This window comes from Fusarium vanettenii (assembly GCF_000151355.1).
Source record: "Fusarium vanettenii 77-13-4 chromosome 14 genomic scaffold NECHAsca_24_chr14_5_0, whole genome shotgun sequence".
In the NCBI taxonomy this organism is placed as follows: Eukaryota; Fungi; Ascomycota; class Sordariomycetes; order Hypocreales; family Nectriaceae; genus Fusarium; species Fusarium vanettenii.
The window spans coordinates 334882-362397 of NW_003315861.1; the positions used below are offsets into that span (position 1 = coordinate 334882).

The 27516-nt window shown below is 51.0% G+C and overlaps 1 protein-coding gene across 1 annotated transcript; it reads left to right on the plus strand.

Moving 5' to 3' along the window:
- Nucleotides 1-14872: 14872 nt before the first annotated feature.
- NECHADRAFT_88634 (uncharacterized protein) lies at nucleotides 14873-16171 on the plus strand (the record flags this gene model as incomplete). The annotated part of the gene is made up of 3 exons (XM_003044127.1): nucleotides 14873-15649; nucleotides 15866-15895; nucleotides 15986-16171. The coding sequence occupies 3 exons, from the start codon at nucleotides 14873-14875 to the stop codon at nucleotides 16169-16171; spliced, it is 993 nt and encodes a 330-aa protein (XP_003044173.1).
- Between the last annotated feature and the right edge of the window lie 11345 nt (nucleotides 16172-27516).

The window sequence follows — 27516 nt, forward strand, 5'->3', positions numbered from 1 at the left end:
CAGTATAGCCAGCAGTACCATGCACAACCACCCTTTCGACACCACCACACTTTCGCCACGCAAAACAAAAAAAGCACCACCAAAAATGAGCAACTTTACTTACACAGAACTTGACCAAAATGATAGATATGCGCAAAATTTTTCGTTTTATAAATAATAAATGCACATATCTATTGAATCCTCGGTCTTTTGATAAGCCGCCCTGATCGCGTGGTTGGTTGATGGGGTATGGTTTCCTCTCTGACCTCGATGACCGAGGCAGCCTCCGATTCTGACTCCTGCTCGCCTGAATAGCCACATTCCACCACAACAAGCATATTTTTAGTCTCCTTTTCGGCTATGGCCTCTCCACCAGCTAGAGTCTCACCAAGAGTCATAAAACGTTTGTTAGGATTCGGCACCGCCTTCCTCTTCTTCCCTCTCTTCAAGCGAGCCAATTCCTCCTCTAGGCTAGCAATCCTCGCAGTATGCGCCGCTACCGTCTGCTGTTGAGCCTCAAACCCCTTGGATATTATGCTGTACCGTCTTCGTGTCTTTGGCGTCTTGTTCAGCCCAAGATCGCGAATTTGGCGGCTCGTCTTTGGTGTATCGTCCGAGTCAAAATACGGCCTGGGTTCGGGAGTCGCTCTTGGGCTGCCATTTGACCTCTCTTCTTGGATTTCTGGGTGCCGCAGCGCTTTGGCACGTGAGATCGGCCAATTCCCAGTAACCCTCCAGCCAGAGAGTATGTTCTTCTCAGTCATTCCAACTCGACGAGCCTTGGCGTAGGCCCTGATGAAATTAACCTTGTCCATCGGAGTGGAATCAGTCAACGAAGCGAACTTTTCCAACTCTCGTCGATATGCGGCTTTGGAGGCATTGAATACTCCATTATCTAACGGCTGGAGCCCATAAGAGCAGTGTGCTGGCAGATAGCAACAATAAACGTTGTTCAAGAAGCACGTGGCCATCTATTCATCCTTCCGTCGCTCAGTAGTGATCTTGGGCTGAATAGAACGAAGAACATACCGTTGCATGACTCCCATGACCATCTAAAATGATCAGTCTCGCGTCAGAGTCGTCGGCAGGCATGGTCTGGGGCAGATAGACTCTTTCAAGCCATTCAACGCCTATGTGGTCGTCAGTCCACCCGTTAGGCGAAGTTATGTAATACCAGTCTGCTATTTTCTTGAATTCGTCGAGAAACCACTGTTTCTGGAGTTCTTTGCCCTTGAAGATTATGCCAGGGGTTAAGGCGCGGCCGCTAGCAGTGACGGCCTCGATAAATGACGTCCAATTCCGAGTCTGTGGTCCCTTGAGAAATGCCTTCCGCTTTGGGTCCGCACTTCCAACAACCAGGCCATCCAGGCCTGAATAAAAGGGTTAGTCGGCCGGATTTTGAGAGCTAGCAAAATATAAAGATGGATGCTTGCCGAAACCAGTCATAATACCCCCTTCGTCAACGTTGACGGTGTTTTCAGGCTTGATCCAGCCATACTGGCCCTCCCTGATATCAAAGTACCAGTGAACTGCCTTGGGCGTGAAAGAGTCGAACCTTTTGGCTTCTTGATGTCTACCCATCTTGGTCTTCAGGTCTGTGCGGCGGTTGATAAATCTGGTCACCTAGTTGCGTCCTAATTCGGGATATTCGCCCTGCTGTCTCAACAAGCCCATGACGCAAGCGCGGATCTGATCGTGGGACGGAGCATAGCCCAGAGATTCCTGACAGAGTATCCAGAAAGCCAGTCTGTCCTCTTGATTCTTGGACAAACGTCGGCGAGGCTGAATCTGCTCTTTCACGGCTGTCTGGCCGTTAAGTCTGTCGATGAGAGTCCCTCGGGGCACTCCCCGTCTCTGAGCGGCTTGAGGAGGTGAAAAGCCATTATCAGTAATATCCAATATAGCCTCAGCTATGTCGTCCTCTGTATATTCCCATCTAAGTCGCGAGATAGGCATTTTTTTGTCGCTGTCAAAGACAAAGACCAAAAAACACGAGAAAGAGCGGTGAGGAGCTTGGTGATTAAACTGACAATATTTCAATAGCATGGCCTGCTTATATCGCGTACCCCGCACAGCCTTACAGAGTCAAAACAATTACCTCTAATCATTTCTATAATCAATAGAGGTAACTTCTTTTATGTAGCTATTTATTTTGGCTAACTTTCGTGTAAGTGAAATTGACGAGTTTTGGTGGTGCTTTTTTTTTTTTTGCGTGGCGAAAGAGTGGGGGTGTCGAAAGGGTGGTTGTGCATGGTACCGTGCTTCCCGGGAGCACCATTACATAGACAGCTGTGGTTGTGGGGGCACCATAGATGCACGGGTCCGTACACTCACGGCGGGAGCCCATAGGCTCGCGGTACCCGCGAATTTAACATTTCACGGGTACCGCGAAAATGACTAAGCATAGTGCATTCGCAGAATTGGCAATACAAAATATTGGCTATTGGCACTATCTCCGCTGGTAAAGTAAAGCCCACTAACTTACATATTCAACGGAGCCGATAACTACCTTTCGCTTATAATTGTTGAGATGGGAAGGTTTAAGTGTTTAATCTATATAAGAGCTACCTAAATTATATATAGGACGTGACAGCCGTAGAATGTCTAAGGGCTTTGCCACCGAGTCGATCGTCTAACACCCATGACTGCCAACAATGATACAGTCGTCTGTTTTACGGCTAGCCGAGTGCAAAGCTTCTTGTTCCCTGCTGTCCGTTTCTATTCTCCTCTAAATGTCTTTGACTCCCCTTCTTGTATTAGCCAAAGGATTGTCTCCTATCTCTTCAGCGACCTGGGCTTTAATTCGCTCATCCTCGGCCTTGGTCCAGTCTAGATATGCCATCATCTCTTCTTTCGTCCATTGCCTTGACCCTGTTGATGTGGTACAGCGATTGGACATCTGTTTGTAGTCCAGGCACCACTCGTAGCTCTGCTTGTCATACCTGAGGGGGAGCCCTATCGCCCTGCGATATTGTTGGTTCGTCTTGATGCTGCCGGCCGGCTGCACTGCGTACCACGCGCTTCTTGCGGCGATATATCTTCCATATATGGCCTGTGGTGAGTCGTACCTCGGCAGCGATGGCGGTGGCGGGCGAGGCGAAGGAGATGGTTTATGAATAAGGGGTCCTGGCTGCTGAGAGGCGCCACAGGGAGAGTCTTGCAAGGCCCCAGTCACAGTCTCTGGCTGATCGCCGAGGACTGCGGCCAGGAAACCATCTGCCGGCGCTGGCGCTGATTCTTCCTCGGGTACATCCACCAAAGGTCGGATTTGGGGCGGCTCGGGTTCAGTATCCGATGCTTCAACCGACTGCGAAAGTCCCGGGCCCAGAGCTTCTTGTTGAAGCAACTCTCCAAACCTCATTGGGCAGGCCCTTGCCGTCCTGGTATGACCAACCGTGTGGCATCTGCTGCACGTAGGCGGCGCTTTGCGCGCCATCCCAACACTCTTAAACGCATTGGGTTCTCTTCGGGTGCTCTGTTTTGGGATATTGGAGTGTGTAAACGTCGACTTAATTCGTTGGCGAGGCTCTAGAAGTGGTTGCGGAGCTCCCTTGCGCTGCAGGCGCTAGTGCTGGTGGAAGTGTTCAAGTGAAAGGACTTGGCCCTGCTCTTGCAAGGATTTCAGAGTGTGGAGGCAAGGCAGTCCATAGGATCTGGTGAAAGATCCCGTGCAAGTCAATGGCGGGGGAGGATCTTTCCTACTCAGCAACTTCCGTTGCTCCTCCACCTTTCTCAGGGCTTTATGTGATACCTAGCTATGCACTGCAGCGTACAGCGGCCCCGAAAGTTCAATAGGAAGTCGAATCTGCTGTCGGGCTTGGTTCGATCTTAACTCCGATAACTGGTTGAGTAGTGCATGCTTCATTGCCCTCTAAGCTTCAAAGAGATCTAACGTGGACTTTCTGAGATGGGATTTCATCAGTGCATGTATGCCCTCGACTCGGGACGTGGCTGTATTACCGAAATGAGCATGCTGATCGACCCAGGCCTTGATAAGCTTCTCTTTGTACTGCTCAAGCCAGAAAGTCTGGACATATCCGACCTGCTCGAGATACTCTGGTAGGTACTTCTTCTCGAATTGCGAAACTTGGTGCTTGAACTCTTCCTCGTTCGGCGCACCTATGATCGAGTGCTAAAACTGGTAGAATTCGGACTAACCACTGGTCTCCACAGCATCGTTTGTTGCTGGGTCGGTGTAGCCCGGTTGGTCTTGGCGGACGAAAGCTGGCCGGCAGTAACGGAGGACTGCCTTGTTCGCGTGCCAGCGGCAGAGCAGTGAGCAAGACGTAGGGAAGGAGGTCTCAACAGCATTCATGCAGGCGACGCAGCGGTCCGTCAGAATAACAGAGGGCAGTCTGGCGCTATGGTGTTCGTATAGTGACCTCAACCGATCCAACGCCCATAGAAAATCGTCTTCCGTCTCCCCACTGAGGAATGCAAACGCTATGCAGAAAGATCGCTGGCAGGCATCGACTCCAATCATGTCGAGCAGCGGCATGCCATGCTTGTTCGTCTTGTATGTGCAGTCTAGTAAGAGTATATCCGGGTAGGCCTGAAGATACGCCAATGAATCTGGATGAGCGAATAAGATAGCGGTAACCCGGCCGTCTTCACCGAACTGTATTCGACTCCAAAAGCCTTCTTTATCGAGCTGGCTGGCGAGCGCATGAATAGAGCTTTGCCCTTCGCATACTTCTCTCCTGGTAGCTGCAATCCCGTTGTAGATGTCCTGCTGGGTCGCCAAGGAATCGCAATTCTGTCGTATATATGTTCGGATATCTCTGGGAGCTATACCGGCATGGGACAAGCGTGACAGATCCGCTACAACTTCTTCTCCCAGCTTGCGATGTGCTGGGTGGGCAGAGGGATGCTGGCTTGGTGCATGATTATGCTTGGAGAATTGCTTGTCCGGGCGATGTCGGACAGTCCATGTACTTTTATCCAGGGATTCCTTGGCCAACAGTGAGAACTCACAGCCAGTTCCTCGAGTGGCCGTCTTCCGCTGGCGCTCTATCGACGCACTAGGAGGATGACAGGATCGATCACAAGCGTATGTGACTGTTTGCCTGCCGCTCTTCCCTCTAGTGGACTTCCCGGTGGTGAAGGCGTAGCCCCTCGTAGCCGCCCATGTATTAATGGACCTGAAAAGGGCATCTCGTGACTCATAGCTCCGTTCTGGAGGGAGACAGTCTTCGGGAAAACTCACGTTCTCTGCACGCGATGCTGGAAACATCTGAGTTGCAGCACGGAGAGGGATGACTGAAGAAGGAAGAACGTAACCGCGTCGTGACGCACGCCGCCAGGTCAGTGGTTGAAAATCGCTACGGCAACGGTGCTTAGTCATTTTCGCGGTACCCGTGAAATGTTAAATTCGCGGGTACCGCGAGCCTATGGGCTCCCGCCCGTGAGTTGAACCACCGCATCACCAAATGGAATTGATGGTGTTGAATTGAAGAGGTTGAACTGCATACCCGCGCCGAGATCCCCAGCGCTTACCCCCCAGCGTCTCAGCCACCCTCCTCTGCCTCCCATATAATGCTGTTCCCAACCTCTCCTGACACATCAATTAATGTGTCCACCGCGTCGATGAGGCCATTCCGCACCCACGACCTTAGTGACTATGCTATCCCTATCGTGCTAGCTTCCAATCGAGTCCGCAGCGGTGAGACCATTTGCCCAGCAACACTAAACAAACGCTCGCACTCTGCCGACATGGGGGGCACCGACAGCAAGTCGAGAGCCATTCGGGACAGCCGAAGGTAATCTTTCCGTCTCTCCCACCAATATTGGATGGGATCCGTGACAAGAGGGTCGTTCTTAGCGTCGGGACTCGACAGCCAGTGGTCATATTCATCATGGTCTGCATTCAGTGAACTTTCCAAAGAAGAACATCTGCCTGCAAGAGACGAAGTCCTGTGGGCTCGGTGTCTTTCGAGCGCACTCATTGCCTTTAAACGCTTGAATGGAGGTTCTTCATCCGAATTCGAATGAGTCGGTATTGATTTGTACTCTTCGTCCCACAGTGTCCTCACCATTCGTTTTGCCTCCTGAAGCCATGGCAGCTGTGCTTGGTCAGTCCACGTATTCTCGAAATATCCCCAACGCGATGCTGGATTCAAAATCGCCGAAGCATAGTACGCTGGCGTCTCGTCCAGCTTCGTATAGTACTCGTTCAACTTGTCCCATCCCAAGTTAATGTTTATCTTGAAGTGTTCGGGATCCGGGTAGTTCTCCGCTGTCGCTTTCCACTCCTCCAGCCTGTCCATCAGGAATTCGTAGGTTGAGGCAACGTCCCACATATTGCCATATGCCTCAATACGGCCCCCTTTGCGTACTCGTCTTTGGGCGTCGCCCTCAAGCATTCGGAGTGCCTCCTCGAAGTCAACAAGCACCTTATCCATCAACTCAATAACGCCCCAGTCGTTTTCGTTGAGAAGACTCTCCTCGCGGAGACACAAAGGCATTTCTTCCTTCCTTCTAACACCGTTGCGGCGTTCCCTATTGAATTCAACCGTGGCCTTCTCAACGAGGTCTTCGAGGAAGGGCCGCAACTTAAGGCCCCGCCGCATCATGTAGAGCGTCGACAACCAGCGAGTCTGGTTATCGCGGACAACGTCCAAAGGTTTCCTTGCTCGAGTTTTCGGACTGTCAGAGTGTTGAAAGAACTCTTCCTGAAGAGCACGAAGACGATACGTCAGCTTGTCGGACCGATGGATCCAGTGAACCAGATTGTGAAGCTTGCCGACGGGGCCTTTCTTTCGCCAGATTTCGTGCTGGATGGCATCAAAACCAGGCTCACCATCAACCTCGGCTTCGAAAGCCTCAGCCTTATGCCCAAATAACAGGGCTTTAACCACCAAGTTCAGCACGTGGCCGAAGCATCGCACTCTCCGTTCCTTCGGACCCAAGCCCAGCGCTTCCGCAATCTCCTCCGCGGCTGTGTCCATATTGGCAGCGTTGTCCAGTGTGATATACCCCACCTTGTCAAGAATCTCGTAGCTCTCTAGGATCTCCAGGATCTGCGTTGCAATGTTCTCCCCAGAGTGCGAAATCTTCAGCTCCGGCAGGCCAAGGACCAGCTTCGACGGTGCTCCGTTGTTATCGATGTAAAAACAGACTATGCCATATAGAGCGTGCCGGTTCCTGGAGCGCCAGCCATCGAACGCAATATGGATTTGACCTGGGACCTTCCTCAGGTAGTCAATTATGTGCGCCTTATGTCGGAGATGAAGGTCAACAATTCGCTTTCGCACGGTGTTGTGGGAAATATGGGCATTCGTCGCTGCGACCGATGGATTCAGGTATTCGAATATGCGTCGAAGTCGGCAGTGCTCGGGCTGGCGGAAGGAGATGTTGGCGTCGACCACCCACTCGAGAAGCAGTCTCTGAAAGTGGTCCCTATCAAAGCGTTGAATGAGGGCGTTCGCGATAGCTTGCTCTTTAGGGTCTGATGTGTCAAGATCCAGCATCTCCAGGATGTTCCTTGAGGGAGTCTTTTCCTGCATTCCCTTCCAAAGAGCGGGGGGGTTCCTCTTCCCAGACTCGTCGACAAGTCCGTGCTCCCTGAATAGATGCTTCTCGATATTCTGGGTGCCAACTGCAGAGAAGTCCGTTGTCTTGGGCTTAGGCTTCCGGAGGCAAGGCCTGCAAACCAATTTCCTCTTCGTGGGAGAATCGCGGGCTTGGATGTCAAAGCCATGCTGCCAGACCCACGAAGTCTGCCTGCCAGCATGTTCAGAAATCGAAAAGGCTGGGAACTTGTTCCATGGGAAGATTTTCCAATCGTCTGGCAATGCATCCAAGTTGATAAGCGGCGCACTGGATGCGTTGCAGCCCGAAGCTGCCGCTTGACAGGCACGTTGGCGTCCATTTGGATCCCAGGAAGGAATGGGATGCATGTAACGATTTTGCTGAAGGCGGTCCTGAGGCGCGACGACTGTTGAAGCAATACTGCGGGAGTAGAAGGTGTTATGTTGTTGAAAGGTCTAAGTTACATATGTCTCAGAGGAGCACAGCTCCTCACATAGTATCCACATCCCAGCCACCAGCTGATCGGGGGGCCCCATAGGGACACGGGTCCGTACATACACGCGTCATCCATTAGTCAGCAGCGTCCACTGTAATCTCTAGCAACACCCACTATAACTTTTCCGCCTATCTCACCGCTACGAATTACTACCACAACCATTGATGGATTCCAACACAGCAGCTTCTTTCTCTCTACAGCAATGGTATCGATCACACGAAGAGCTATCTCTTGATCTTCACATATGGGCAGCAATTAATGGCTTCAAACTTATCATCCGAAGATCATCCACTAATGCCTCCGGTCAAACTACCGTTACATATTCATGTAATAAGTTTCGTTCCGGTTGTCAATTTTCTCTCTTTGCGAAGCAAAAACCCAGCGGAAATTGGCTTCTCGAATTTCGTACTGAATCCCGGTTTTCTGAACACAATCACGAGCTTCATCGATCTCGAGATGAGCTGCGAGGCGAGCTACAAGATGAGTTACAAGACGAGCAGCTACAAGACCAGCCACAAGGCCAGCCACCAGACCAGCTAAGAGACCAGCCAAGAGACCAGCTACAGGATCAGCTACAAGATAAAAAGCAGCCTACCTGTAGCAAATGCCATAAAGAAGGTCATAGAAGAGGTGCCAAAGCTTGCCCATTGAGATACCAAAGTAGTCCGTAGCGGTGAGATAGGCGGAAAAGTTATAGTGGGTGTTGCTAGAGATTACAGTGGACGCTGCTGACTAATGGATGACGCGTGTATGTACGGACCCGTGTCCCTATTGGGGCCCAGCTGATCGGACCATCTTAGTCATACGGTCTCAACAACGACAAGCCGAGACGCGTTCGCGAGCCCCTAGTACTGGGTACACTTGGCACGTGCACAAAAATTGAGGGGCCGGCGACAAAGTCTAGCGGACGCGTCTCACAGGGCTGCAGATGCTACCCTGAACCCACAGCCATTCTTGACGGTTTCAACCGGTTGTCAACGTTGAAGGCATCTAGATGGAATTGAGCCCATCAACGTGAAGGTGAAATGGGGTTGATGGAATTGACGCACGTGACTTCAACTTCCACAAAATTGAAAATGTGGAGTGGAAGGTGGAATTGATGACCACCCTGGCAACTCGGCTTATCTATTGATATCATAAGGCTGCCATGTCCGTTACGGTGGGATGTTCATTCATGCACTATCGCAAGTGAGAGAGGATAGGGGTGATGACATCCTGCCCAGCGCTCCTAGCCAGCCTGCTACTCCCTGCCACTAGCCCCGAACGCCTTGCCGTTGAATCACGATATACCAGGACTCCTTATCCCGGGAATCCCCAAAGTCCTATTTCTGCCCGTCTCAGCAAAGCCTAGATCGGCTAGTCGTTGAATCTCTGCCAAATCCTGTTGCCGCTCTATGAATTGTGCCCTGACCCGGCCCTGGACCTTCAGGTTGCAACCTTGCCCTGCTATCGCACAACCTTATCGTCAAGGCTTATTGATGTGACCATGCGCTTCCAGGCCAGCGCCACCCAGATTCTCTAATGTATATCTGACCAAGATACTTCTTGTGTCGTCTTGTTGGGGCGAGACTACTACAGTGGGTGTGCAAAAAAAAAACGACAATTTTCCCAAGGGAATTGATATACGGGCATGACATTTTGGCTACACGGGCATGGCTCTTACACGGGCATGACTTTTGTAACTTCTGATTCGCTAGATTTCCGTCGACCCATAGATACATCCCCGCAAAGGCGGTGAAGCCAGCTTCGCTAACAAAATCTCACTTTCAGTCGGGCCAGGGTGGTCATCAATTCCACCTTCCACTCCACATTTTCAATTTTGTGGAAGTTGAAGTCACGTGCGTCAATTCCATCAACTCCATTTCACCTTCACGTTGATGTGCTCAATGCCATCTAGATGCCTTCAACGTTGACCACTGGTTGAAACCGCCAAGGAATGGCGGTGGTTCAGGGTAGCATCTGCAGCCCCCGCCAGACGCGTCGGCTAGACTTTGTCGCCGGTACTTCTTGCCCCTCAATTTTTGTGCACGTGCCAAGTGTACCCAGTACTCGGGGCTCGCGAACGCGTCTCGGCTTGTCGTCGCGCCTCAGGACTGCCTTCAGCAAAAACATTACATGCATCCCGTTCCCTCCTGGGATCCAAATGGACGCCAACGTACCTGTCAAGCGCCGGCAGCCTTCGGACTGCAACGCATCCAGTGCGCCGCTTATCAACTTAGATGCTTTGCCAGACGATTGGAAAATCTTCCCATAAAACAAGTTTCCGGCCTTTTCGATTTCTAAACGTACTGGCACACAGACTTCATGGGTCTAGCAGCATGGCTTCGACATTCAAGCCCGCAATTCTCACATGAAGAGGGAATTGGTTTGCAGGCCTTACCTACTTCGTCTCTGGCAGGCAGATATTATTTGAGAAAACTCGCTGAGTGCAGACCATGGCGAATATGGCCATTGGTTGTCGAGTCCCGACGCTCAGAACGACCCTCTTGTCACGGATCCCATCCAATATTGGTGGGAGAGACAGAAATATTACCCTTGACTGTCGCGAATGGCTCTTAACTTACTGTCGGAGCCATCTATATCGGCAGAGTGCGAGCATTTGATTAGTGTTGCTGGGCAAATGGTCTCACCGCTGCGGATTCGATTGGAAGCTAGCACAATAGGGATGACACAGACACTAAGGTCGTGAGTGCGGAATGGCCTAATCGACGCGGTGGATACGTTAATTGATGTGTCAGGAGAGGTTGGAATAGTATTATATGGGAGGCAGAGGAAGATGGCCAAGACGCTGGGGAGTAAACGATGGGATCTCGGCGCGGGTATGCGGTTCAACCACTTCAATTCAACGCCATCAATTCAATCCGGAGATACGGTGGTTCAACTCCACGGGCCAAATGCTGAGTAAGCTGTCAACGCAACGCCACGCGAAGGCGAAATTGATGGAATTGAATTGATGACCAGCCTGAGTCGGGCCAGCCCCCTTGAACAAGTCATGCACAGGCGTCAAGTTAAGGTCTGGCTTTCCATACGGAACAAGGCCAACTCTATTACGCCCTCGAAGGCAGCTATCTACACCTCTACTTCCTAACTGTTATACAAGAAAGAACCTCCTCGTCGCTCTCAACCATCTCCCACTGAACCCTTCGCCTCCAGATGCTTGGTTGCGTCCTCCGTCCGCTGGCACGTATCCCTGTAGTTCTTCCACTTCGCAGAGAAGCTGACTGTGGTCTATCCGTAAGCAGCGGCGGGCTGAACCTGGCTGGTCGGGTCTGTCGCTATCGTTTTCAATGATGTGATTGATCGCTCGGGCTAGGCCTTCGGGTTCGGCGTCTTCAATTGCTCTCTGAGCTATGAGGAGGCTCGGATTGGGACATGATGAAGGTTCTTATCGTCAAGGGCTGTGAGACTAGCAATGGATAGCTAATTATCAGATGGAGAGCGTCCCGTCAGTCACTAAGGGATGAAAACTGGAGGTACAAATTAGAGCTGTCGGCAGAACCGAGATCTGCTAACAAAAGAGGGTCCTATCCAATCAGAAGTTACAAAAGTCATGCCCGTGTAAGAGTCATGCCCGTGTAGCCAAAATGTCATGCCCGTATCTCCTTGCTTGCGCGAAGACTGCCAACGGGTACTCGTGTTGCATATGCCTCTACCCAGATTGTCACACGAGTGCACCACAAGAGTCAGAGGGGTGTTACAGATCTGTTGCAGGTTCGGCAGGTCTAGTATCATGGCCTCGCCTCGTCAAATATAATGAGGACGAGGAAGGAAGAAGACGACGAGAGAGAGTTGAATCAATCACTGATCTGTTCTCCATCTTGAAATTATCATTCATCTTGACTTACCACCCTCGTATCCGACAACTCGCCCCACTGCTAAGGCACTATCTAAGCGTCTCAGAAATGCTGTAGACGGCTGATATTATTATATTACAGCCAGAGTGGGCTAAGCGCGCTACTAACCGTAATTGGTTTAGATCCTTGCAAAGTACGCGTTGGCAGTCTTCGCGCAAGCAAGGAGATAGCAATTCCCTTTCCCAAACCCCACCTTAAAAAGCGGTTAACGTACTTGATAAGCGAGTTGAACAGACAAGCGAATTAAACACTTGAAATTTGTACTAGTTTACACTAAGTAGAAAAGAATTCTTTAAAAATTCAAATTAAGGTAAAAATAATTCAAAATTTCAGATTAGGTTAATTAGGTGAAATTCTATATAGTAGAATTTTCTTAGCCTTTTAAAAAAAATTACTTTATTAGTTATTAAAAAAAAACCTTATTCACACTGTGTGACGGTCAAGGTTCCCAACGTAGTAAACCGTAACCGAATTGGTTTATGTTGGCAGTTGTAACGGGGCGTAACGTACTGAGCGTAGGGTGGCGAATCACGTCTGATAATATCAAGAAGTATTCTTGAGTAATCAAGTTGTATTGAAAGCTGGAGAGCTAGATGGACAGGAGATGTGCGAATGAGCGAAACTATATACTTGTTTCCTTTCTTGATGGATCGTGAAGCACCTTGGATCGTTGCGATCCATGGATCGCTGCGATCCGTAGAAAAGCGCGCTCCAATCCTTATTGGCCCTCGGTTCGAGGTTACTCCGTTCCATGTCGCCACGCCGATCCAACCGTTCCATCAGGCGGCGCATCGTTACACACTGTCTTTTTTAAGTTTTTTTAACATTTAATAGCTAAATAAATTTCTTTAAAATCTAAAAAAGGTTTACCTTATGACTTTTTTACATAGGTTTTAAAAGGTATTTTTTTTTGATATTTTTATACATTATATAACGTACATGATAAGCGAGTCGGAAATACAATGTGACGGTCGAGGTTCCCAACGTAGTTGTTAGACAGCGCGCCCTCACTAGGTAACTGATGATTAAAGATGATATTGGGATGATCTTGAGTGTATTGATGAGGTTCCTGTTAGACAGCGCGCCCTCACTAGGTAACTGATGATTAAAGATGATATTGGGATGATCTTGAGTGTATTGATGAGGTTCCTTGTGTTCGTCCTCCTTGTTCTTCGTTCTCCCTCGTTGTCTTTGTATCTGAGGGGGCAAGACCAAGATACTAGACCTGCTGATCCTGCAACAGATCTGTAACGCTGTTCTGACAATTAAGGTATCATGGGGTGACATCTTCCCTTGAGGTGGCTGCCTGTGTAACATCATCATGCATGCCACTTCTCCAACACACCCCCTCAGGCAACTGCCCAGGCCGTTGACTGCCAGCTCAATTGATACACAGGTCATCCATCTTTCCGGAAATCAGATCTGATTCTCCGCCAGAGAGGGCATCCTCCGCAGCATCAAAATCATCTTCTGTCAAGACCTTGATCTTCCTTGCCTCAATCCGATCTTTGATATCGACCAGCCCAACCTGTGACCTGAACTTCCTGAATGCCTCAGTCGGCAGTGCTTTCGTCAAACCATCAGCCAGCATGTCGCCGGTGGGTGTATATGCGACCTTGATCGTCTTTCGGGAAACAGCTTGTCTCAGCCAATGATTGTGGATATCGACGTGACGGAGCTTCGTCTGCAGCATCGCGATATCTGCGTTGACGAGCCGAATCGTCTGCTGGTTATCGCACCAGATGTTCAATCGTGATGAATCAAGCTCCACACCAATCTCCTTGATCAGCCGCGATACGAACATAGCCTCCTTGGTGGCTTGCGCAAGGGACAATAACTCCGCCTCTGTAGTAGAGGTCAGTGATCTTCTTGGACTGGACTAGCATTGGAGTGGATTTGGATGGACTGGATTTGGCTGGACTGGATTCACAGTTTCAGAAATTTGGACTGGACTGGATCGAGAGGTCTGGAGCCTCCTGGAGCGCCAATGGACCATTCCTAATTAGGAAAGAAGCGAGCCCGAACTCCACTTTTTGTTTCAGGCACATTGTTCCGCGTGGTGTTGATTGGTCTCCACGATGCTAAACCCGTCGAGTACCATCGGCAAACCAAGTCAGTAATGCAGCGCGAAGGTGAGACGTCCGTTTGCCTACATAATATGCAGCAGCACGAACCCGATAACATGCCCTTTACCATTTGACCCATAATGTAATTAACGTCCCAGCATGGCCGCACCAACAATCACCCGCTTCTTCTCTCGCTCTTCTAATTCAGCCCGAAGGGCGTTTTACTCAGTTAGAAAGAAGACCATAAAACCTCTTCTGATTGGCCAATTGGCCTGGCCTGTGCTCAACTCGTGCACGAATTGGTCGGCCACCAAAATGAAGGCCCACAAACCCCTGAGCGTTGACTAGGTAACTAGCTTGGCAAGCTCTCCAAGAGCTTTCAGGTTCTTCTTTTCTTCAATGCAATCAATATGTTGGGTTTCTAAGCACGATTCTGACTGAATAAGCCCCGTGCCCCTTGCTCCTTACACTAACCTACGTGGCGGCTGCTTCCCTTTCCGTCGAATCTATCAAATCAAACCCATCAGGTTGCTAACGGTATCTAGGTTCACATATTACCTCCGCAGCCGGCCTACCTCTCAAGATTCCTCGGTTATCCCGCCTCCGGGAAGCAGTGCAGTTTCCTCCCTGATCATTCAGACCTGATCTAACTACCTCAAAGACAACCTCTCTATCGAGATCTATCATGGTATTGGACGTAAGCCGTCGCAAAGCCTCTCTGCCCGAGTGATATCTAGCAGTCTAGGTGGGTATGAGGTGGATATATATACGGTCAGATGGAGGACGATATACCCCAGGCGGTTCGGAACTGCCGTACCTGCAAGTAAGACCTGCCCGAAGTCGAATTTCGAAGCGTCAAGGACCCTGCGAAGCTTACAGGAGAGTGTGCTAGCTGTAGGGCACGCCGAAGGGAACGGGAAACTGGATCCCGAGCTGCCGTTGCCGCCATGCGGAATATCGCCTCAAGGCTATCGCCACGCCGAGCCATGAAAAGGACCGATTCTCTAGCTAACCTGACGCCTCCAAGGCGGGCTGCGCCAACGCCTGCGTCTGTGCACGGCTTACAACCTCCTGCCGCACCTGCTTTATTCCGTGGCCTAGCGCCCGCTCTCCAGGGACCGCCTAGACCTCTGCTGGGGCCATCTACCCCAAGCGCGGTAGAGGGACCTTCCCCTATCCCTCCTACCCTTTGCCTGCCAACAGTAGTTCTGGGCACGCCGATTCCTCAAACGCCAATTCCTCAAGGCACTCTTCCAACGCCTCCTGTTGTGCTAGGAACGCCTATACCACAGGAATCGTTCCCTACCACTCCTTCATTATTGCCACAGGGTCATCGTCGCGGCCGCTATACACGTCAAAGCGCACATGCTGAAGAGCGACAGTTTGATCAGATAGTTGATCCACCTTTTATAGGGGACCTTAACTTGCCTGCCCTTAGTGAGGAAGATCAGGCCCTTGTGCGGGAGTTCTATACTGCCCTGAATGACGACCAGATGCATAGCTGCATTCGCTGCCGGGAGCATTGGTTCGATATGAAGAGAAATAGCTTGAAAATCTGCAGCCGCTGCATTAGTCGAGACAGGGAGAGAACCCCTAACGAGCCCTACTTCTTTAGCGCTGCGAATAACCTTGACTTCGGGGAAGTCCCCGGTAATCTACCTGGCCTAATAATGGTTGAGGAGATGCTGATTGCTAGGGTTCACGTACACGTGAAGGTCCTACAGGTACGTGGTGCTCAATACAAATACCGCGGTCACGTTGTCCACTTCCTTCGCAATGTTGGTAGGCTATTTGAAGAGCTCCCAGTCCTACCTGAAGAGCTAGATATCGTACTCCTGCGGCCTCCTAATATGGAGGGCGACCCTCGCTTGCAGCAGTAGTTCGCTCGCGATTTCCGGGTACGCCGCTTATGTCTGCTGGCCTGGCTGTATTACCTACAGCGCCACCACCCGGGCTATCGCGATATCGTCGTGAGGCAGGATCGCTTGTAACGGCTTCCTCTTGACGGCAGCATAGTTGCTTCCATCGCTTGCTAAGTGGCTGATATACCTGACGGCGAGGTCCCCCAAGGCCCCGTTGAGGAGGCTGTAGAAGAGGATCCTAGCGATGTAGACGCATCGGCGATCCCGAATTTGCAGGTTACCGATACCGAATTAAACGCCCTGCAGTCCCGATTCCTTCATGGTACCCCCGACCCCGAGCGTATGGCCGATCTTGAGCATATGCCGCCTAGCGCGCAGGCTTAACACCAGATGCCACTACCTTCTATTCGCAGGACTCCTATCAACGAATTCAACCGTTCCCAGCCGCTGTTAACGCTCGCGTTCCCTACTCTCTACCCTGACGGCAAGGCGGACTTCGTGGAGCCTCGCCTACGGAGCATCACGTACTAGGACTACCTTGCCCATGCGATGAGATGGCAAGACGGACGTTTTGCCCGCCATAAGACGTGGCCTTTCGTCGCCCTCAACACGCTGTTACGTGCGCAGGTCAGAAAGCGAAGCAACTACTTAGTCAAGCAACACGAAGGCCGCCGTCAACCCCTTACGCGCGCTGACATAGAGGAAGCGATGGCTGAGCCTGACGAGCCAGAGGCTCAGGCCCTGATCCAGTCGATCACGCGCCAAGCCGCCGTAATCAGGGGCACCCGGCCATATTGGTATAAGCAAAGGAAGGAATTGGAGGCATATGCCTACAATCTAGGCAGGCCTGGCCTTTTCGTTATAGTAAGTGCGGCTGATTACCACTGGGAGTCCCTTTATCGTCATATGCCTCGATTTCAAGAGTGGAAAGTAGCTCCTGAGGCGGCGCGGATGGCCCTGTCCCGGCAATTACTGAGAGATAACGCCCACATTGCCGCTTACTACTTCCATAAGCGTTATACGCTGTTTAGGACTATTGTCCTGAAGCAGAAGTTTAACCTAATGGACTTTTGGGGTCGCTACGAGTGGCAGGGCAGGGGTTCTAGTCACCACCATGGCCTATATTGGCTAAGTGGTCACCTAGACTTAGATCCTGATAATGGTCAGTCCCGGGAGCGATTCGCCCGAATCTGGGGATATCACGTATCTGCTGTTAACCCAGAGCCTCGGCGGATACAGGCGCCTGGGGAAGGGAATCCCCTGATCAGTAATCTATTGGAGCATCCCCTTACCGTTTAGTTCCTATCAATGGTAGTCAACCGCGTGCAACGCTACCGCTGCAATAACTACTGTATGCAGCTCAATAAGCATACCAAGCAGGTAGAGTGCCGCTTTGGATTTCCTCACGCGCAGCGCCTACTAGCCTCCCTTGATAAGGTTCCTCATTCTAAGCACTGGAGCTTCAGGGGCGAGCGCAACGATGGCCAGATCAACCACTACAACCGCTTGCTAACCGTTGCGTGGTTAGCCAATACAGATGTCTCGCCCTGCACGAGCCTATAGCAGGTAATCGATTACGCAGCCAAATACTGCTCCAAGTCTGAAAAGAAGAGCGAGTCGTTTGCTCAGATTGGGAAGGCCCTGATGCCCCGGGTCAAGGACCACAACCCCCTGATTTCCTTCACGTCAAAGCTCCTAAATCAGCTAGTTGCTGAGCGAGACTACTCGAAGCAGGAGGTTAGCCACTTGCTCCTCGGCCTGCCGTTACAGGAGGGCTCACGAACCTGCCTACACGTTGACTGCCGTAATCCTGATAGGCATTCCCGCTCCCTACGGATCGACGGCGATGAGGTTGACGAGGCCCCCAACGTCTACGAAAAGTACCGTCAACGCCCAGAAGACCTAGAGGATCTGACATATGTTTCATTTCTCAAATACTGGAACTTCCGCTCTAGGAACCCTTCCATGTGGAAGCAATGGCAGCCGGGCAACGTTAACGGCAGGCCTCGTGTATTAGTCTACTTTCCTCGTTATCAGGCTGATCCAGAAGGTCAACAGTGGCCAGATTACTGCCGCGTAAAGCTAACATTGAACCACCCACATCGCCGGTTTGATGAGCTCCTTATATTTGACGGCCAGCGTTTTAATTCTCACGCTAAGGCCTTCTCCTATTGTTGGCAGCACCATAGTCATGGTGATGACTATTACGGCCGGCCAAAAGAGGCTCGATTACAACCTCAAGAGGATCAGTACGAGACTCTGCCTGTGGAGGAGGAATTTGATGACGAAGACTGGATCCGCCTCGCCGCCCTTTTACCTGATAACCCCCTTACCTAGGAAGGTCTTGACCTACTTGGCCGCCGCAATATCGACGTCAATTACGACTGGAAACGGCATGTGGGCACTTATCCGGAATTTCGAGACAGCCACTGGAAAGACCTTATCGCTAGCCACCCTATAGCCAACGATGTGGAGGTCCTTGGCCCTCACTGGCGTGACCAGCTTAACTCACAACAACGGCTAGTGTACGACACCTTCATGGGCCACTTCCACGTGCAAAATCCTGCTCAAATCCTTCTCCACGTTGACGGTGGTGGTGGTATAGGCAAGTCCTTCCTTATCAAGGTACTTTCCTCCCATCTTCAGGCGGCTGCCCTACCGAATCCTAGCCCTATTTGCCGCGTAGCCCCAACAGGCGTTGCGAGTAACCAGATATAGGGCAGCACCATACATTCCTTGCTACGCCTCCCAGTAGGTGGTGCTTTTGCCGACCTTCCTCCAGCCGACGCAGCCGGCCTTCAGTCCCGCCTACGGCACGTCAGATACCTCGTTATTGATGAAAAGAGCATGCTAGGGCTTGAGCAGCTGGCGCGGATCGATTCCCGCCTGCGGCAGGCCTTTCCATAGCGTAGCCTCGAGTTCTTTGGTGGTGTGAGCGTCTTGCTTGTGGGCGATTTCTTCTAGTTACCACCAGTCCGGCAAAAGCCCCTGTATTCGACTAGCACTAGCCTCTCTTCGTTGGAAAGGAGAGGACAGGCGGCCTACCGGTTATTTGACCGCACCGTCTTTCTGACCACGGTACAACGACAGACTGGCGATGATCAGGCCCGGTTCCGTCAGGCGTTGCAAGAACTGCGTGAAGTTAAGTTATCTATACCGTCCTGGGACCTCCTTAGCAATCGGGTATAAGCCAAGCTAACGCAGAGCGAGGTTGATAGATTCAGGGCCGCTATGCGGGTGTATTCTACGAAGGCCCGCGTCAACGAGTATAATTACGAGCATATGATGCACCTCAACGCCCCGGCAATATAGGTGGAGGCAAAGAACCAGGGCAACGGCGCGGGGCAGGCGCCAAGCGACCATGCTGGCAATCTATCCAATAAGTTTCCTGTTGCTAAGGGCGCTAGGGTAATGCTCACGACTAATTTATGGCAGCCAGCTGGCCTAGTGAATGGCGCCTAGGGTACTGTATACGATATCGCCTGGAATGAAGGCGCCAAACCATGGGAAGACCCTCCGGCCGTTATTATGGTGGATTTCGATAGCTACGATGGACCGCCGTATCTAACAACTAACGAGGGCAGGAAAATCGTACCCATCCTTCTAGTCACGCGTGATTTCCTAGTGGGCAACGAGACTTGCGCTCGCAAGTAGTTTCCCCTGATCGTGGCATTTGCTATCACTGTTCACAAATGCCAGAGTCTAACGAAGGATCAGATAGTTACTGACCTCGCTACACGCGACTTCCAGGCCGGTATTAGTTATGTTGCTGTCTCACGAGTTACCTCGCTGAAAGGCCTACTGCTTGAGGCGCCTTTCGATCGTCACAGCCTCTATAACCACACGCCCACGGAAGGTTTATACGCCTGCGTTTCCTACGTACTGCGATTATGGCTAACTACAAAGCAGGGATGAAGATGCGCCTTGCTGACCAACAACGCCGTCAGGCTCAACAGCTGATCGATCCGCCGTATCCACCACGGTACATTGACTAAATGACGTTTTCCTATAAGCTATAGGGAAAGGGGAACTCGATATACGGTATATAGTTGATTGGGCCTGGCAGGAAGTGGTAGAGGGACCCCTATGTCTATCAGTCAACTCCCTACCACAGGTTTGAAGTGGTTTAAATAGCTGGTTATCGCCGCAGACGAAAAGGGGATCTAGGGGGTTCCCCCAGAAGAGTTTAATAGCGGGTATACGGTATTTACCCTTCGGGCTGGATATTCAGCCGTTAAGTCCCTTGCCTTGGCAACTTAACGGGTGTTCGAAGTATTTTAGGTCTTCAGAGTCAGACAATGTTGTTCTCGCTCCAGAATCGATCAACAATACCGGTAGTCGCGATCCGGATGCCCTGATCCAGCCAGATGAGTTTAAGCTTTAGGGCGAGCAATATACTCGCTGTTCTGTGATCGCAAGGGGCCCTAAATCAATAAAGAAGCGCACGTCGGTGATCTGGCTATACGGTGAGGATCTATAGTCAAAGAGAGATCGGAAACGGGTATGGTACTGCTACCTCTGCGAGAAACAGCGTCGTTAATAAGAACTTCCAGTAGTCTCAAATGGTAATTCTACGGCACTTGATCATCTCCACCTGAAACATTATATCGACAAGACTACTGGAGAACTCAAGTCCTTTCGAGGAGACTCGGTGGACTCGAGCTAGCCCTCGATATCCGATTACTAGGATATGAAATCGATTATCTTCTCCCGCCGCTTAGATCGGTTCAAGGAACTCCTAGTCCGCTGGCTAGTCTGTTGCCATATCGCCTTCTTCCAGATCGAGAATGACTACTTTCGCGACCTCCTCTTCTATCTATTCCCACCCTTAGCTGATCTCCTTCCAAAGGCAGCATCAACTATTCGCCAGTGGGTGATGAATATGTTCGAGGTGAGGAAGGAGAGACTGCGGCAGGATATGCTCGACAGTCGGAGTTCCATTTCGCTGTCCTTCGATCTGTGGACGTCGCCGAATTACCTCGCAGTGCTTGGAGTAGCAGCATATTTTATCGACAAATCTGGGCTGCGTCGAACTGCTATCTTGGCGCTACGCGAAGTGGAAGGGGAATACTCAGGGGAGAATATCGGCGATGTCCTGTTGCAGGTCATCAAAGATTATAAGATTACGGACCGAGTTGGCTATTTTATGTCCGATAACGTATCGGTCAACGATGTGTGCGTTGACTTTGTACTGCGCGCTGTCTACCTAAGGATGTTAGATAAGCAGCGAAAACGCAGATGCCTCCGGTGCTTCGGGCATATTATGAATCTCTGCGCGTAGGCCTTCCTTATCGGAAAGGACGCCGAAAAGGTCTACAAAGATCTAGACGCCGCGTATAGGGAGGGTGATATGAAGCGAATCCGGGAGCTCTGGCGGAAGCGCGGCGCCATCGGAAGGCTTCATAATATCATCAAATACATTCGAGCCAATCCTCAGCGGCGTCAGTTTTTCAGATCAATTGTCTGCGGGGGAGAGCTGTCTGAGTTTGATAGCTTAGAGGTGAGTTTGCGCCCTCCATAAACCCATAGTCAGGACTAATAGTTAGCCTAGCTTATCCAAAGCCAGAAGACACGTTGGAATTCATACTTCACCTCGATCGGTAGAGCTCTTAACGTCAAGGAGCGAATTCAAGTCTTCTGTGACCAGTATGAGGCTGGCCAGAGCCAGAAAAGCCTCACAGAAGACCGCCTGTCTGAGCAGCAGTGGGACGAGCTTGCATACCTTCATGATCAGCTAGAGACGTTCTATGACGGAACCCTCTCTACGGAAGGCAGGCTTTCAACACTAGCGGATCACTTTCAGACACTTAACTGGCTACTAAATGAGATCCAGCAGGCCAAGATTAAATTCGAAGAACTCCACAAGGCGGCTGTTCGAAGGAACACTAGTAGAGGAGCTGTTGCTGCTGAAGCTGATGACTTCGCATTTCTTGCCGCTTCGGCGGAAGCTTCCTGGCGTAAGGCAGAGGAGTACTTTAAGAAAGCGGATGATATACCGGCATATTATGCTGCTATTGCGCTGAATCCGACTCTCAAAAACCAGTGGTATATCGAGACTTGGACAGATGAAGAAAAGAAGTCATGGATCCCGAACGTTACGAACCTTGTTAGGGGCCTCTGGCTAGAAGAGTATCGGGGAAGACATTCTACAAAGCATGCGTCAGTTTCCGCTTCGTTCTGCCCAACTTTGCCTGCTCCGGTTAGAAAGGAGAAGGCCTTTGTGGCGGTCAAGAGCCATAAACGACTGAAGCTTCGTCACGAGGCCCTGGCAACCGACCCTCCCGCCGTCGACTTGCTCGATCAGTTCCTTGAAACAGATGTTATCCGGCTTGGTGAGGACGAAACCTTTGATCCTATCCGTTACTGGAACGATCGCTACTATACGCAGCCGGATCTAGCCCGTATGGCTCTGGATGTTCTGGCCGTTCCATCAATGTCAGACGAGTGCGAGCGGCTATTCAGCAGCGCCAAGATACTGCTTTCCGACCGGCGGTCGAGGCTTAAGATAGATATCATTGAAGCCAGCGAGTGCCTCCGATCCTGGTTCGGCCCACCTGCACGGAATACTTTTGAGGATATCAACATTGGGAGACTAGAAGGGGAGTCTGATCTGCAGGGGACTCGGCACGACGGGGAGGGATCTGAAATTAGAATGGGCAATGTGGACCTTCAGACCGCCGATCAAGAGGGTTTTCTGGATGAGGACAATACTACTCAGGAGGGCTTGCGGTAACCAGTGTAATTGATGTCAAATACATACCGCAACAGCATTGAACAAGGATCGATTCCGCAGTAAATCTCGCGGCGACTCTTTTCGCAAAATGCGGAATACTCCTAATCCATTTGGAGAATTGGATTTGCATTGGCGCTCCTGGAGCCCCCAGTCCAATCCAACAAGATCACTGGTAGAGGTAGTCACTGTGTCTTGCTTGTTCGCTCGCCAACCGATTACTCCTCCAAACAGCTTCATGACGTATGCTTGAGAACTTTTCCGGTCGATCGTATTGTCTGCGTATGATGCATCGCTCCAGGTCTCCATCGAGTCTTCTCCTCCTAGCTGCAAGGCCCAGGTCTTGGTACCAAGTAGATATCGAATTAGATGTTCAGCAGCGCTTAGGTGCTCGTCGCTAGGATTGGCGTTAAACCGTGCTAGTCGCGAGGCAGTAAATGCGACATCCGGTCGAGTAATTACTGCACAATATAGGATCGACCCGATTCGGCGCTGGTAGAGATTGATTGATCGACGAGATGCTCGGCTATCGAAAGGAAGAAGTTCCCTCAATTTCATCGGCGTCTTCGGAAAATTTGCATCCTTCGCATCAACGAGGTTAGCCAGCTTGTCAATGTAGTCGGATTGGGATAACCAGATCAATCTCCGCTTGCGATCACGGATGATCTCGATGCCAAGGAACCACTGCAGCTCATGCCCGCCGGTCAGGTTATACACCTCCTGCAGCTGACCTATCAGATCATCCACAGCAGCCTGGTTCCCCTTCCGATATGCCACGACGATATCATCCACGTAGAAGAAGATCAAGATCCCGTTCTTCGTGAAACAACACGGTTCGTGCGGTACCGGTGAGAAGCCCAGGCGCTCGAGTGTGCCTGTGAGTTCCTTCTGCCACAGCAAGGGTGATTCCCGTAGACCGTACATGGCTTTGAGTAGATGCAGGATCCTGCCACGTTTCCGATAACCCGGTGGCATCCTCATGAATATATCGTATGGTAGCTTGGCGTTGACGAAGGCGTTAACAGCGTCGTATTGGATAAGCTCAAGATCAAACCGTGCGGCAATCGCCATTAGGGTCCGGAATGACCTTCCAGCTAATGTGGATGCATATGTGCTCTCGTATACCGACTTGGCCTGCTGGTCACCCCGGACCACAAGACGAGCCTTGCATTTAACAAGCCAGCCGTGTTTATCGAATTTGTACACGTAAACCCACATGCAATCTAGTAGCTGGTGCCCTGTGGCTGCCTTCTTATCAGTCTCGGCCCATGTGCTCATATCTTGATGACTCTGTAGATGTTGTTTCTCTGCCTCTAGGAACGCTAGCCTCAACAGATGAGATTCGAGGTCCTTGTGAGTCTTGGGTGGCGGAGGCAGGTCACGCCGATGAATCTTTCCGTCTTGGCGAGGCACGAAGGTGCGCTGCCCATTGGATAAACGCTTGATAAATTGGTAAGTGGAGGGGCGTCCCCTCGGCTTGTTCACCATCTTGTAGAAATAGTGATGTTGTACAGGATGTACAACCGTGTTGTACGTACGTACGTACAAAACGAAAATGTACGTACGTGTACTGCGTACGTACGATAGGGCCCACAATGTTCCTCACACGGCAATTTATGGGTCCCATCGTACAAGTACGGAGCTGTACAAAATCTCTGCAATTCTCTCCTCAATGAGGGTATCGTCAAAAAGATGCCGCCCATCAAAGCTGACGCTGCCTTCGTTTGGCGACAGTTTATTGACCTTGGCCGCTCTAACTGTAAGAAAAGTAAGCGATACAGATGCCGTCACTGCCAGAAGGAGTTTGCAGCGACCTCTGTTGGGAGGCCGAAAGAGCACCTCGCTGCGTGTGACAAATGGCAAGCTAAGCAGCGACAAGAGCGCCAAGCTCGAGATAACGCCGGCTATCTTCCCTCATATTCTGAAGCTGTACAAAAGAAGATAACGGAGGTTGGAATTCAGCATATCTCTCAGGACGAGAGCCGCAGTTTCGCCTATGATGCCGCCGCTGCTGTAATCGCCGGCGGTCGCCCCTTCAGCCTCTTCGAGAGCCGTCGTTGGCGTTATTTCTTCACTCGCATCAAGCCTGGCTGGAAGCCCCCTAGCCGTGCCGTCATCACGCGAATTCTCCCCGAGTTCTATCAGGAAATCTATGACGAGGTTTTCAAACGTATTACCAGCTCGGAATGGTTCAACATCATATTTGACGCCTCCGATAATGTCTCGGGCCACAGGATCGTTAATATCTCGGTACAGGTACCAGACGGCCCGGCCTTCTACTGGAAAACACTTGACACGGGAGACGAACAGCACACGGCAGAGAACTGGGTGCGGCTGATCTGGGGAGAAATGCAGCAACTGTGCGGCGGCGATCTCTCCAGGATCAATTCTATCTGTACGGATACCGAAAATACGATGCGCTCTGTACACGACCTGCTAGGGGGATTCCCAGAGCTCTCACACATCAACTTCTCTCTGTGCGATTCTCACGGCCTTCAGCTTCTGATTAAAGATATTCTTCTTCTTCCCTTCTTCGAGGATCTCTTTAATAACGTTAGCACCCTGCTCGTGTTCTTCTCACGGTCTAAATTACAATTACAAAGATTGAGAATGTGCCAGCGCACAAGGTGGAACGGAGTAACTCGCGCGCTGATTAGAAGGTACCGGTGAATTGTTAGCTGCGACTGAGAAATCGATATGCTAACCTGCTCGTTCCGAACAGTATAATTACGCGTTGGGGTTCCCAGTACAATTCTTTCTTCTCCCTCCTCCGTTCTCGAGATCCTGCCAGAGACTGGTCTGTTCGAAAAGATGTACGGGATGAGTTGCGATCTCAAGATTGCCCCGTTCTCCTGCCCGAAGCGGTTCGGATCATCAAAGACAGCAGCTTTTGGCTAGAACTCGAGGCTGCGATCGCCGTGCTGAAACCGGTGAACGACTTTCAACACGTTTCTGAAGCTGATGGGGCGGGAATTGCACACGTTGTAAATCGCTGGCTGCAAATCAAAAGCAAATGGGCTGAGATGAGAGAGGCTGATCAGTTTCCTGATATTCCGTGGGACGATATTGACGCTATATTCAAAGCTAGGCTTGATAAGCAAACGTACGACATACATTGGATCGCTGATGCCCTCCGGCCTGATACAACAGGTCCAAACTCGAAACTTCCGCCTAGCGTCTTTGCACGCGTACAAGAATATTTGCAGAAACAGCTGGAAAATGACGACGAGTATCACCGTGCCCTCTCCGAATTCACACACTTCCGAATGCGTACAGGCGGCCCAGACGGCTTATTCAATAAGCACAGCGCTGTATACGACGATGGCTTCAGGCCAGCAATGGCGTGGCAGTGCCTCCTCAACCAGGGCTCGATTCTGGCTAGAGTAGCTGTGAAGGTAATGAACACGCTTGCAAACTCCGTACCTTCAGAACGAAGTTTCTCTGCTATCAGTTTCATACACACGAAAGCTCGAAATCGCCTTACGCCCATGCACGCGGACATGCAGGCCTTCATTTTTATGAATGATCGCGTATTAGATCGCCTTAAGGATCAGAAGTACGCGCATAAAAAGCGCTGGGCGGATCTTGAGGAGAAGGACTGGCTGGAACTTGAAGATTCGTACCTCGAGTTGTTTGTGAATGCGCAGGGCAAGAAGGTCTGGATGGATGGTGTGATGGCCTCTGCCAATGGAGATTTCGAGTGGGAAGGTGTCTTGCAGTCGACAGGTGATATATTGGGGGTTGGTACTGAAGTGGAATCAGTGGTTGGAGACTAGAGTGACAGGAGACCAGGACTGTATGAATGCTCGTACTCAACTATTGCCTAATAAGGAAGGAGGAAATTTGTATGGTACAGTTTTGTACGTACAGAAAAGTTGTACGTACGTACAGCTACCCAAAATACAGTACGTACGTACGTACGTGTACAGAAAAATGCATCACTATGTAGAAATGACCCTTGGTCATAGGCTTGCCATTCATCATGCCAATCGTTGCAGCTTGTCGGCCAGCGTTGAACGCAGCCTCCCAATTGCCTTGGCGATTGCGGATGGCCCGGATATCTTGTCCGGCCGGAGCTAGCGAGAGGTATGACCCGCCTGGAATACCAGACTTAACTCGCCGGCAGCTGCATTGCCTGCCACTCTGCTGAAGGCAGCAACTAGAGGTCGCACTTTCCTTGCAGTCACCATGGCCTATCGTAGTGCTGACCTCAGAGTGGTGATCACTCTGCTGAAGGCAGCGACAAGAGCGACAGGTCGCACTTTCCTTGCAGGCACTACTCATGGTGTTGACTTCAGGGTGACAGCCGTTCTGCTGAAGGCAGCGATGGCCAATCGCACTTTCCTTGCAGCCGCTACAGCGTTTTGTAGCGCTAACCTCAGAACGACAGCAAGCAACACTTTCCTGGCGCCCCGAAAGCTCTCTAATAGCAGCAGCCGTGAGCGCTGCCGCAGGTGGTGGTGTGTACTCCGGAGTCAGGAGCGGCTCGAACCGTGCAGTCGTATAGAGGTGATCAGGCTCTACCGTACATACTTCAGTTTGAGCATCCTGTGCATCACCGGTCGGTTCATCAACCACATTGTCTGGGAGCGTCATTGGACCACTGAGTTCTTCATCCTCATCTTGCGTAGGTACGCTTAACGAGGGATCAGCTGAATCTAGGACTTGGAAGTCCCTCAGCAGCACAGTAAGTTCTTCCTCCGTAATATGCCGCAGGTCGTCTTTCATATGTTGGATATCGCCAGTAAAGAATTCGTCCTCGTTGAAAACCACATCCCTAACGGCAACGACCTTGTTGGTCAGTGGGTTCCATACCCGGTAGATATTCGTGGATTGATATCCAACGAGATACCCGATCCATGCCTTCGGGTTGAGCTTCTGAAGCCGGTTCTTCTTTGCTAGTGATTCCGCAGACATGGCAAACGCCTTGCAGCCGTATGCACGGAGATGGACTTGGCTCGGCTTGCGGTCTTTAACCACTATGCCGTCTCTGCAGACC